Source organism: Schistocerca nitens, chromosome 3 (genome assembly GCF_023898315.1).
Source record: "Schistocerca nitens isolate TAMUIC-IGC-003100 chromosome 3, iqSchNite1.1, whole genome shotgun sequence".
Classification (NCBI taxonomy): Eukaryota; Metazoa; Arthropoda; class Insecta; order Orthoptera; family Acrididae; genus Schistocerca; species Schistocerca nitens.
In genome coordinates this window covers 963,864,985-963,878,026 of record NC_064616.1, presented here as the reverse complement: position 1 = coordinate 963,878,026, position 13,042 = coordinate 963,864,985, and the positions used below count along the sequence as shown (strand labels likewise).

General features: G+C 43.7%; 1 protein-coding gene across 5 annotated transcripts in view; it reads left to right on the top strand.

Annotated features, from left to right (window-relative positions):
- The window catches only part of LOC126249031 (molybdopterin synthase catalytic subunit-like), a 121,844-nt gene that overhangs the window by 63,317 nt on the left and 45,485 nt on the right, over positions 1-13,042 (top strand). For 4 of the 5 annotated variants that reach the window (XM_049950642.1, XM_049950641.1, XM_049950640.1 and 1 more), the window contains 2 exons: positions 2,901-3,026; positions 3,110-3,241. The exons of the other annotated variant lie outside the window; for it this stretch is intronic. In XM_049950642.1, the coding sequence (XP_049806599.1) occupies positions 2,901-3,026; positions 3,110-3,241 (258 nt within the window). The remainder of the gene's footprint in view (positions 1-2,900; positions 3,027-3,109; positions 3,242-13,042) is intronic. 5 annotated transcript variants of the gene reach the window in all.

Here is a 13,042-nt window from a genome sequence, read left to right as displayed (position 1 = left end):
AGTCCTATATATTTGTTTTACATATTGCTTTTGATGCAAACATCAGCAATGAGTGACAATTCCACTGGTTCCTACTTTTGCGAATTTTATGGCTTCATGAGGTTATATTAATTCTCCTGATCACTTCTGATACATCTGTGACAGATTTGTTGCGAAAACAGCAGCTTTCTCAAAGAAGTGTATTTTGTGTCCTTTGACATAAAGATTAGGGATCAGGACAACACTGAGTATGTTCAAGTTGTTAGGAAGGACTCCTGTCTCCTAAGCAAATGGGGCAGTCATGCAAAAGACAGGCACTGCTCCTAGAAAATCAGGCCAATCAGAACGCTATAAGTTGGAGGAAAAAATATATAATTAACTTCACATAAAACTTGCATTATGAAATGATTTATTAAAGCCCTACCAAAAGATGGTGACATCCTGAAGTGTGTGGGAAGACGTTACCACTACTATCGAAAGTTGAGATGAAAGAAGGGGGTGTTCATCAGACCTGATATTCAGAAACTAATGGAAGATGAAATTTAAAGGTAATCTTGGATATCCTTTTAACAAGTTGTCAACAAGTTTCTTTGCAACTACATGGACATTGATTACGAGAATCAGAAACATGCTGGATAACTTCGTAAATAGGATGCCTCAGTGAGCTCGTAGCTGCACTTTCTGGACTCCCGCATTAGCTGTTTTCTAGAAAATCTAGGTGCTGTGAATGAGGAACTGGGAGAAAGCAAAGAAGAAAATACAATGGAGATTTGAAGGAAAAAAGAGAAGTTAAAATGTATGCCTTTGCATTAAACATGAATAACAAAACACTTCATTATAATGTTAGGAGTGTCTTATTTTATCATGTCTATATCAATAAAGCTTTTTTGAGTGTGTGTTTTGTATGAATTTTCTGATTGTTTGTCATTAACTTGTGAAAACCCTTATGTGAGAGAGGGAACCCATAGCATATCTGAACTTAACATATCAATAAACATTCAACTCACCTAAAATGATCAACAAAAAATTGCAGAGTATAAATTTGTAGACCTGTGTAATCTCAGACAAAATCTCATTTTCAGTGGTCTTTTTAGAGACAGTTTGTTGGGTCTTCTCGTCTGATGTGCTGTGGCAGCTGATTACCAACTCACTATTATGTAGGATATATGTCGGTCAATCCTAACATTAAACAGATAGGTAGATGTCAAATGCACACAAACACCAAAAAATGAGACTCCCTTTGCACTCACTATCTTTCTATAAGCAGTCTAATTTGTGTATGTGGGATGTAAACATCTCTGTGCAATTAGAGATCAATCTAGGAACAGCAGTACTCCATGTAAAATTGTTATGCCACGTAGTATTCAAATAAGAAAATGCAGAGAGGCACATGATTTCAAAATACTGATTCCTGCAGTATTCTTGTTTATTGCCAGTAGCACCTATTGTTTGTCATTCATTCTGCCGGTTGGTAGAATATCAGCAATTGATAGGAGAGCTTCTGGTACCATGGAATTATAAAATGCATTGAACTGGTTAGTGTGTGTGTTGTATAAAAACGAAAATTCAATTCAGAAAACTGTTAAAGTCATAAAGGATAATCGGTACATTCAGGAGGAAAATTTGCAGTACTTCTGATACGAACTCATAAAAACAATCACAACACTCGTATCTTTCGAAATAATAGATAGATATCATCTCCAGAAAAGAGGCATTCCCCTTCCTGAACCATTTCCTCTTCCTACCCTTTCCTTCTGTGAGCTATGAGTGCTGTGATTTGGGAGTGGTATTAAAAGCTGAGAGAGAGAGAGAGAGAGAGAGAGAGAGAGAGAGAGAGAGTGAGAGAGTGAGAGTTTGTACCTCCTCCATGTTACCACAGATGACGTGTCACTGATCTCGTTTGTACTAAGATACCAGTACACGTGAGGTGCCTATTTGCTTCCAAGAAAACAGCACGTAGGTCATGAATCTGTTATCTGGAGACTGTAAGAAACTCTTAGTGAGGAACTGTTGTTTTAGAAATGATTAAATTTCCAATCGGTTTGTTTATATGGGATGCCACTCACTTTTTATTAGCAGAACATGAGAAACTGCACGTTAGAGTCACAAATGATTTATATGTTTCAACAAATTAATGAACTGCATATTTCCACAATTAGTATCACACTGTTCTCCACTATATGTTCAAATAACCATACAACGCTAATAAAGTCTTAACTAACACTGACCATGGCAGACAGCATGTCTGTCCTCTGAGGATTCCTAAACAGCTCTCACAGTTACAAACTAGACATTGCAAATTAAGTCTTAACTGATACTGCGGTGGACAACATCACCGTCCTCTGAGACTCCTCAACTTACTCTGATCTTATGGCTTAACCACTTTGCCCGCCATCCAAGTTATGCACAATCTGAAGATCACTGAATTGCTTCATCTGCCTTTTTTTGCAGTTGTTTATAATTCTGCTCATTATTAATACTTGAAAAGTAATGGAATGATAGCACGCTATTGAGAGATGCTTTAAATATAACACGCAAGCAATACTCTGTTTAGTTTGTCTAATATTAACAACAGAAGATTTGTCATCTTCGCATGCAACTACCGAATGCAGTAGCCAATCATGGAGAAGGACCACAATTTATGCAGTCTTTCTCACGATACCTGTACTGAATAAACCATCTGTCATCTGTACCTCACACCACATTATGTCATCTTGCCACAGCTACCTTCCCAACTGCTCCAAAAGAGCTTCTTGTAGCTGAATGTGATGGCTGCAAAGCCAGAAATATTACAGTGGCACCTCCTGAATGTAAGGGCCGACTTTTCTCTTTCTGAATTGTAAATGTTACTGGTTAGATAGTATCTGCATTGTGAGAAAGTTCCATATTTGTGGTGATACCAGAGTACTATTTTTTTCTAGGAAGGACAAAATACTCCTACGGCTAGTGCCGAAAAAGACTTGGAAATAAGTCAGTCACCACATTCTTATGTCAGCCAGTCTGATGAAGCATCCACATATTTGAGTGGGACAAGACTCTCATCAGAGGTATGTGGTATCTGTCTGTTCCTTTATGTGTTTACAGAGTATACAATCATATTTCTCATGTATGGCAAATGAAATATTTTCAGGCCCAACGATGTGAAAATATGAATGCTTCTAAAGACTCAAGACTAAAGGAAGAACATCTGTCTTATCGTCCTGGTAGTTGCACAGGCATGATTCCTCCACATCTAATAGTAATGACAGCATCTCCAAAAGAAGTAAGTGAAATGGATTGCTGTAGTTAGATACATCTTCATGTGTGGGAACTGGGAAAGAATCTTGATGGCTGTTACTAGTATTGCTCAAGTTTCAGTTTAATTTGTTAATAACATTGAAGATGTATTCTTGGATCATGGCACTTCTGCTTCATTTCGTAGTTATAAAGACAATGTATTCCATTTGTCCCAAATGCAGTCTCCCCCCCCCCCCCCCCTAGAAATGCTGTTCGATGCTGTTCGAGTGCACATCTTGTTAGAATAGAAGGTGGCTTGGTTTTGAGTGAACTGTCATGATCATCCATCCCCAGGGACCAACTGTAGTCAATGATATTTTATCTCCCACTGTTATGCTAAACTGTGACAAGTGCTCTCCTCCAGACTGCAGTGTTGCCACACTGTATTGGCTGTGTACAGTAGCTGAATGAACTTGATTGTTGTCTGTAGCAACATACAGCACGTGCCACCTGCACCTCCACCTCCCTTTCTACATCTGCCACCATGACTAAGAAAATTCTTTTCTCACTCTGGATGTTTTTTAATATTTATTTTTAGCAGCTGTACATATACATACTATGATAAGTGATCTCCTTCAGATAGCTCCATTGCTCTTCATATGATTACACAGAGCAAGGTGGTGGCAGTGGTAATACACTGAATTTGTATTCAGGAGGACAGTGGTTCACATTCCCTTCTGGTCATTCTGTGATTTCCCTAAATCACTTAAGCCAAATACTGGTTTTTTGGAAGGACATTACAGATTTTCATCTCAATCCTTCCCCAGTCAGAGCTTGTACTCCATCTGCAGTGACATCATCAGCAGGATATTGAGCCCTCATCTTGCTTTTGTTCTTACAAACTAAGGAAAATCAAGTACAAGAATGTTTTGTATACATGAAATGACACTGTGTGAGGATGATTGCCTGAGCTGCTACCTTCCCAAATTGCCAATTGGTCCCTCTGTCAGGTGTCGGGGAAGCGTGACTTGAGGTGTGAACAATCACCTAAGGTGAGTGTGCCCCCTTCTAAGGGGAGCCCCCAGTTGGAAGGAACATGCCATCAGACACACTGGGAATCATGGGGTTTTTCTCACAATGAGCCAATGATCATCTTCACAGTCAATGTCTACCAAACTTAAATGGAATGCGGCTAACGATTCAAAGACCCTCACAGCTGCACCACAGTTCCTTGTGGTTTCACGTACTTAAGACGGTCAGTCCTTTGCTACGGCAAATCCGTTTATTATTCAGAAAGTTGTTGATGCAATTGCTGGTCCTGCGAAATCCTGCTCTCATTTACACAATGACACTTTGCTTTTGGAGACTACTTTTGATTCTCAAGCACAGCGACTGTTTGCTGCTTTGCTCCTCCATGTCTATGCTGTTAGTGTTGAGGTCCATCAAACGCTGAATTTTTCCTGTGGTGTTATTTACACTAGGCTGCTCGATGGTCTGACTGAGGCAGATTTCCAAATGTACCTCTCTGATCAGGGTGTCCCTGCAGTCCATCGGGCGATGAAAAAGGTAGATACATCCTTAGTGCCCACACACACTCTTCTCACTTTTGATAGAAAGGTGCTTCCATCAGAGATTAAAGCAGGTTATGAAGTTATCACAGTCTGACCATACATTCCAAACCCGATGTGCTGCTACCAGTGTCACACATTCGATTTTTCTGTCAATGCCCGGCCAAATGTGTAACCTGTGGTAGGGATGCTCACGAGGGCGATTGTCCACTTCGTTCTCTCCACTGTATCAGCTGCAATGGCAACCATGCTGTCCCTTTCCAAGATTTTCCCATGTGTCTTGAGGAGTGGACTGTCCAGGAGATCCAGGTGAAGGAAAAAGTTCCTTTCCCGGTCATTCACAAGTTGTTGAATAGTCAGAAACCCTATGTTCTACCATCCACCACTTTCAGTACTGTTCTTGGTGCTTCTCATTCCATGAAGGACATCACCATGCAGACATGCAGCCTCAAATTCAGCACCAGAGTTGTAAAATCACCCAGTGTCGTGGTAGCATCCCCATCTCCTCCTCCATCTGTGCAACAAGCCACCAAACTTTCGCCTCGTGGGGCAAAATCACCTACTACACAATCATCAGGCCAGAAAAGACAGAAGGAATACTCACATGAAGACTTTCTATGTCCCTCCATCAAAAAACATCTGAGTCTTCCTCTGCCAATCAGAAAGGCTCCAAGAAGTCAAACAAAGGGAAACGGTCATCTCCTTCACTGACTTGAAGATCCTCCTTGATGGTTTTGGCACATGATATACTCGCCCAGCCGACCTCTGCATCACCTGCGCGCACTGCCAACCATTTTTCTGCCTTGGACTCTGCAGACTGATAGAAGGATAATGCCGATGCCTCTGTAGATTTCGTGGAGCAGGAGCCTCCAGTCTCTCTGCCCGGTAGCAGTGTCTTCGAAGGCTTGGCACACGGCAGCCACTGAGGAGACACACCTTCATTTTATCCACCCTCCCCTTTCCTTGTCATGATTCTCCTCCAATGGAATGTTCATGGCCTTCAATCCAACAAAAAGGGGTTATGACTGCTCTTAGAACTGCAGTGTACGCATGTTCTCTGCCTCCAGGAAGCAAAATTGTGCCCTCACGACTGCTTTGAGCTGCTGCATTTCTTCCTGGTCCACTTTGACCTCCTCCCCCCCCCCCCTCCCCCTCCTCCCCCCCGAGGACGGCATTCCATCTCATGGGGGAGTCTTGCTGTTCAGCCGGGATGATGTTCATAGTCAACCCAGTTCCCTGACTACCAGCTTCAAGCTGTTACAGTCCACATTTTCCTTCCTGACTTGATCTTTTCCCTTTGTACCATTTAAATCCCTCCGTCATTTCGGTGTCACCTGGGCAGACATCCTCCAGCTTATTGGGCAACTCCCTAACCCCTATGTGCTGCTTAGTGACATTAATGTGCACCATACCCTTTGGGGTTCTCCCAGAACCTGTCAGAGAGGTGACCTCTTGGCTGACCTCTTCAATCAACTTAACCTCATCTGCCTTAACATGGGAGCGCCCATGTTCCTTTCAGACTCCACACACACCAATTCCCACTTGAACCTCTCCTGCACTGCCCCGCTTGCCCATTGTCTCTAGTGGTCTGTTATTTCTGATATGTACTCGAGCGACCATTTCCCATGTGCTATCCATTTGCTGACTCCTACACCACCTAAGTGCACACCCAAATGACAGCTTTCTAAGGCCAACTGGCAGCCTTACCCTGCCTTTTACCTGGTTTGTTGCATAGCTGGAGGAGGAGATGGGAATGCTAACCTGACACTGGGCAATTTTACAACTCTGGTGGCCTTTGATAAACCAAATTTCCCCAGTTGTGATGACCATGTAGAATATCTTACAAATATTATCCTTACCACCACAGAATGTTTTGTTCCTCCCATGTCCTCTTTACTTGCCATGTCCCGGCCCCTTGGTGGACTGAGGTGTGCCACAACGCAATTTGTGCATGGAAACATGCTCTCCTTTTTTTAACCATCATCCTACAATGGCAAACTGCAACATTATAAACAGTATTGTCATGTTCTTCAGGATAGCAAAAACACTAGCTGGATTTCATTCACTAGTTCTTTTAACAGTAGTAGACAATGTCATATTGCTATCTCCAACACCTCAGGCCACTATTTTGTGGGGATTTCTAGCTCCTCCCACTACCACCCTGCTTTCCTCCATTGGGAATGACTGGAGGAGGCTCGGATGATACCCTTCTCTTCTCAGAATAGTGAGTGCTGCAATCCTTTACTATGACGGAGCTAGATCATGCTCTCACTTCATCCCGATCCTGCACCCCAGGGCTGGATGATGATAACATTCAGATGTTCTACATCTACATCCATACATCCATACTCCGCAAGCCACCTGATGGTGTGTGGCGGAGGGTACCTTGAGTACCTCTATCGGTTCTCACTTCTATTCCAGTCTCGTATTGTTCGTGAAAAGAAGGATTGTCGGTATGCCTCTGTGTGGACTCTAATCTCTCTGATTTTATCCTCATGGTCTCTTCGTGAGATATACGTAGGAGGGAGCAATATACTGCTTGACTCCTCGGTAAAGGTATGTTCTCGAAACTTCAACATAAGCCCGTACCGAGCTACTGAGCGTCTCTCCTGCAGAGTCTTCCACTGGAGTTTATCTATCATCTCCGTAACGCTTTTGCGATTACTAAATGATCCTGTAACGAAGTGTGCTGCTCTCCGTTGGATCTTCTCTATCTCTTCTATCAACCCTATCTGGTACGGATCCCACACTGCTGAGCAGTATTCAAGCAGTGGGCGAACAAGTGTACTGTAACCTACTTCCTTTGCTTTCGGATTGCATTTCCTTAGGATTCTTCCAATGAATCTCAGTCTGGCATCTGCTTTACCGACGATCAACTTTATATGATCACTCCATTTTAAATCACTCCTAAGGCCTACTCCCAGATAATTTATGGAATTAACTGCTTCCAGTTGCTGACCTGCTATATTGTAGCTGGATGATAAGGGATCTTTCTTTGTATGTATTCGCAGCACATTACACTTGTCTACATTGAAATTCAATTGCCATTCCCTGCACCATGCGTCAATTCGCTGCAGATCCTCCTGCATTTCAATACAATTTTCCATTGTTACAACCTCTCGATATACCACAGCATCATCCGCAAAAAGCCTCAGTGAACTTCCGATGTCATCCACAAGGCCATTTATGTATATTGTGAATAGCAACGGTCCTACGATGCTCCCCTGCAGCACACCTGAAATCATTCTTACTTCGGAAGACTTCTCTCCATTGAGAATGACATGCTGCATTCTGTTATCTAGGAACTCTTCAATCCAATCACACAATTGGTCTGATAGTCCATATGCTCTTACTTTGTTCATTAAATGACTGGGGGGAACTGTATTGAACGCCTTGCGGAAGTCAAGAAACACGGCATCTACCTGAGAACCTGTGTCTATGGCCCTCTGAGTCTCGTGGACGAATAGCGTGATCTGGATTTCATACGATCGTCTTTTTCGAAACCCATGCTGATTCCTACAGGGTAGATTTCTAGTCTCCAGAAAAGTCATTATACTCGAACATAATACGTGTTCCAAAATTCTAAAACTGATCAACGTTAGAGATACAGGTCTATAGTTCTGCACATCTGTTCGGCATCCCTTCTTGAAAACGGGGATGACCTGTGCCCTTTTCCAATCCTTTGGAATGCTACGCTCTTCTAGGGACCTACGGTACACTGCTGCAAGAAGGGGGGCAAGTTCCTTCGCATACTCTGTGTAAAATCGAAGTGGTATCCCATCAGGTGCAGGAACCTTTCCTCTTTTGAGTGATTTTAATTGTTTCTCTATCCCTGTGTTGTCTATTTCGATATCTACCATTTTGTCATCTGTGTGACAATCTAGAGAAGGAACTACAGTGCAGTCTTCCTCTGTGAAACAGCTTTGGAAAAAGACCTTTAGTATTTCTGCCTTTAGTCTGTCATCCTCTGTTTCAGTACCATTTTGGTCACAGAGTGTCTGGGCATTTTGTTTTGATCCACCTACTGCTTTGGCATAAGACCAAAATTTCTTAGGATTTTATGCCAAGTCAGTACATAGAACTTTACTTTCGAATTCATTGAACACCTCTCGCATAGCCCTCCTCACACTACATTTTGCTTCGCGTAGGTTTTGTTTGTCTGCAAGGCTTTGGCTATGTTTATGTTTGCTGTGAAGTTCCCTTTGCTTCTGCAGCAGTTTTCTAACTCGGTTATTGTACCATGGTGGCTCTTTTCCATCTCTTACGATCTTGCTTGGCACATACTCATATAATGCATATTGTATGATGGTTTTGAACTTTGTCCACTGATCCTCAACACTATCTGTAATTGAGACTAAACTTTTGTGTTGAGCCGTCAAGTACTCTGAAATCTGCTTTTTGTCACTTTTGCTAAACAGAAAAATCTTCCTACCTTTTTTAATATTTCTATTTACGGCTGAAATCATTGACGCAGTACCGCTTTATGATTGCTGATTCCCTGTTCTGGGTTAACTGTTTCAAATAGTTCGGGTCTGTTTGTCACCAGAAGGTCTAATATGTTATCGCCAAGAGTCGGTTCTCTGTTTAACTGCTCAAGGTAGTTTTCAGATAAAGCACTTAAAAAAATTTCACTGGATTCTTTGTCCCTGCCACCCGTTATGAACGTTTGAGTTTCCCAGTCTATATCCGCCAAATTAAAATCTCCACCCAGAACTATAACATGGTGGGGAAATTACTCGAAATATTTTCCAAATTATCCTTCAGGTGCTCAGCCACAACAGCTGCTGAGCCAGGGGGCCTATAGAGACATCCAATTACCATGTCTGAGCCTGCTTTAACCATGACCTTCACCCAAATTATTTCACATTTCGGATCTCTGTCAATTTCCTTCGACACTATTGCACTTCTTATCGCTATAAACACGCCTCCCCCTTCACTGTCCAGCCTGTCTCTGCAGTATACATTCCAATCTGAATTTAGAATTTCATTACTGTTCACATCTGGTTTCAGGTAACCTTCTGTCCCTAGTACTATGTGGGCATTGTGACCGTTTATTATTGAGAGCAGTTCTGGGACCTTTCTATAGACGCTCCTGCAGTTTACTATTAGCAGATTAATATTGTTATTCCCTGTTGCATTTTGCGTACTCCTACCTTGCCGCGTCTCAGGAGGCGTCTTGTCGGGCCTAGGGAGGGAATTCTCTAACCTAAAAGACCCACATGTGCACTCCACACGTTCTCTGCTACCCTTGTAGCTGCTTCCTGCGTGTAGTGCATGCCTGACCTATTCAGGGGCACCCTACATTTCTCCACCCAATAGCGGAGGTCGAGAAATTTGCACCCCAGATCTCTCCAGAATCGTCTGAGCCTCTGGTTTAAGCCTTCCACTCGGCTCCAAACCAGAGGACCGCGATCGGTTGTGGGAACGATACTACAAATAGCTCAGATTCCACCCCGCGAGCAAAGCTTTCCGCCTTCACCAACTCCGCCAACCGCCTGTATGAACTGAGGATGCCTCTGAACCCAGACGGCAGGAGTCATTGGTGCCAACATGAGCAACAATTTGCAGTCGGGTGCACCCAGTGCTCTCTATCGCCGCCGGCAGGGCCTCCTCCACATCTCGGATGAGACCCCCCGGGAAGCAGACAGAGTGAACACTGGCCTTCTTCCCCGACCTTTCTGCTATTTCCCTAAGGGGCTCCATCACCCGCCTAACGTTGGAGCTCCCAATCACTAATAAACCCCTCCCCCCATGTTGCAGAACCTTTCTCTTGCGGGCAAGCGCTTTCGCCTTCATACATACAATTGCATCTGGGCAGAGGGTACGTTTCCCAGATGCTGGCATGAAGCCACTGTCAGTTCCATATGTAAGCCTGGTAAGGACAAACACCTTCCTTCCAGTTATCACCCCATATCTCTCAACAGCTGTGTTTGCAAGGTGATGGAACATATGATTTATGCCCAGCTGGTATGGTGGCTGGAGTCTCACAATTTACTTACCACCACACAGTGTGGATTTAGAGCGAGCCGTTCTGCAGTTGACCATCTCATCACTTTGTCAACCCATGTCATGAATGATTTTCTGCTGAAATACAGACTTTGGCCGTATTTTTCAATTTGGAGAAAGCTTATGTCACGTGCTGGAGGTGTGGTATCCCCCGTACTATCTGCATGTGGGGCTTCTGTGGCCGCATGCCCCATTTCCTTTAGAAATTTTTAAAAGACCGAATTTTCGAGCTATGTTTGGATTCTGCCTAGTCGGACACTTTCATCCAGGAAAACGGTGTGCCTCAGGGTTCTGTCCTGAGTGACACCCTCTTTGCTATCGCCATTAACCTATAATGGCCTGTCTCCTGCTGGGCATCTCCAGCTCCCTTTTCATTACAATTTTGCCATCTATGGCAGTTCTCCACAATCTTGTCTCCTTGAGCAGCGTATTTAACTATGTCTCGATTGTCTGTACTCATGGAGAATCGACAATGGCTTTCGTTTTTCCACCGACAAAACAGTTTGTATAAATTTCTAGTGGCACAATTGGTTTCTTCCACCGTCTTTATGTTTTGGTGCTATTGCTCTTCTATTCATTGAAACTACAAAATTCCTGGTGCTCATGCTCAATAGGAAACTATCTTAGTCCTCTCATGTGTCTTACCTGGCTGCCCACTGTACGTGGTCCCTCAATGTCCTATGTGCCCTCAGCGGTATTTCCTGGGGAGCGGAGTGAACCACCCTCCTCCATTTTACTCGTCCCTTGTCCATTCGAAACTAGACTATGAGTGTTTCGTTTATGCGTTTGCATGTCTGTCCGTATTACACCGTCTCAATACAATCAAAAATAGTGGCATCCATTCGGCCACTGGCGTCTTTTACGCCACTATCCCATTTGAGGGTCTGTATGAAAAAGCTGCTGAACTACCACTACCATACCGCCATGACTTCCTCCTCAGCAGATATGCATGCTGTTCGTCTGCCATGCTTGGCCACACATCCTATGCCTACTTCTTTGATGACTCCTTCGATCACCAGTATGGGGCGCGTTCCTCTTCTGTGTTACCTCCTGGCATTCAGTTTTGGCTCTTGCTCCAGCAGCTTAACTTCACGCTACCTGCCACTTTCCCGATGGGTGTTAACCCTTTACAACCTTTGTGCAGTGGCCCGTGTTCACCTTGGCCTTCATTTGCTTCCTAAGGACACTAGTCCAGCCTCGCTCTATCGCCATAAGTTTCAGACTCTCAGACTGATTGTAGTGTTTGGTGTGCCTTCGGCATTGGCACCAACGTGTTTTGGTACTGACTTCCGGAACACTGCTCAGTATTTACAGCAGGGCTCTTCGCCCTGTATCAGGTCACACAATACATCTGGAAACACAGGCTTTTCAATTGTGTCATGTGCTTCGACTCTCTCAATGCCTTTGTGTGCTGTATACTGTCCACCCCTTAGTGCAACAGGTCCAGGAAAGCTGTCACTTGCTCACTCTTGATGGAGCCACAGTGATGTTTATGCGGGTTCCCGGCCACGTCAGTCTGATGGGAAGCAAGACGGCTGCTGCTGCTGCTGCCAAGGCTGCAGTGCTGGTACCTCGGCTCGCTAGTTCTTCCATTCCCTCCGATGATCTCTGTGTTGCTGTTTGTCAGCAGGTGATGTTACTTTGTCATCACCACTGGTCCTCCCTTCATGGTAACAAGCTCCGGGAAATTAAACCTCTCCCATCGGCTTGGACGACCTCCTCTAGGCCCTCTCGCCACGAGATCATCATTTTAGCTAGATTGTGTACTGAGCACTGTCTCTTTAGCCATCGCCATTTGTTAAGTGGTGCTCCCCTGCCACTTTGTGCTCATTGCCCTCAACCTTTGACGATTTGCCGTTTCCTGATGGAATGCCGTTTTTTTAACCATTCACATTCCAATTTATTTTGCCGTCTTAGTTATCAGTTGTTTTAACAAATGACCGCATTTTACTTTTTATCCATTGTAGCAATATGGCAAAGGACATTTAATCTTTACTTCAGGATCTCTGTTTCTCTATGGTACATTTTATACACCTTTCTCCAAGTACCTGATTTTAGCTGTCCTTCCATCCATCATCCATCGATTGGGTTTAACATTTAGTCACTTCTAGCTCCTCCTTTTGTCTTTGTATTCTACAAGTCTGTTGTGGGCACCTATGACCGTAGTTGTTTTAGCGCCCTAGGACAAAACAAAACAAATGTAGAGAAGGAAGCATGTACACTGTTGACCATTAAAACTGCTACACCAAGATGGCAGCATGCAACATTCATCA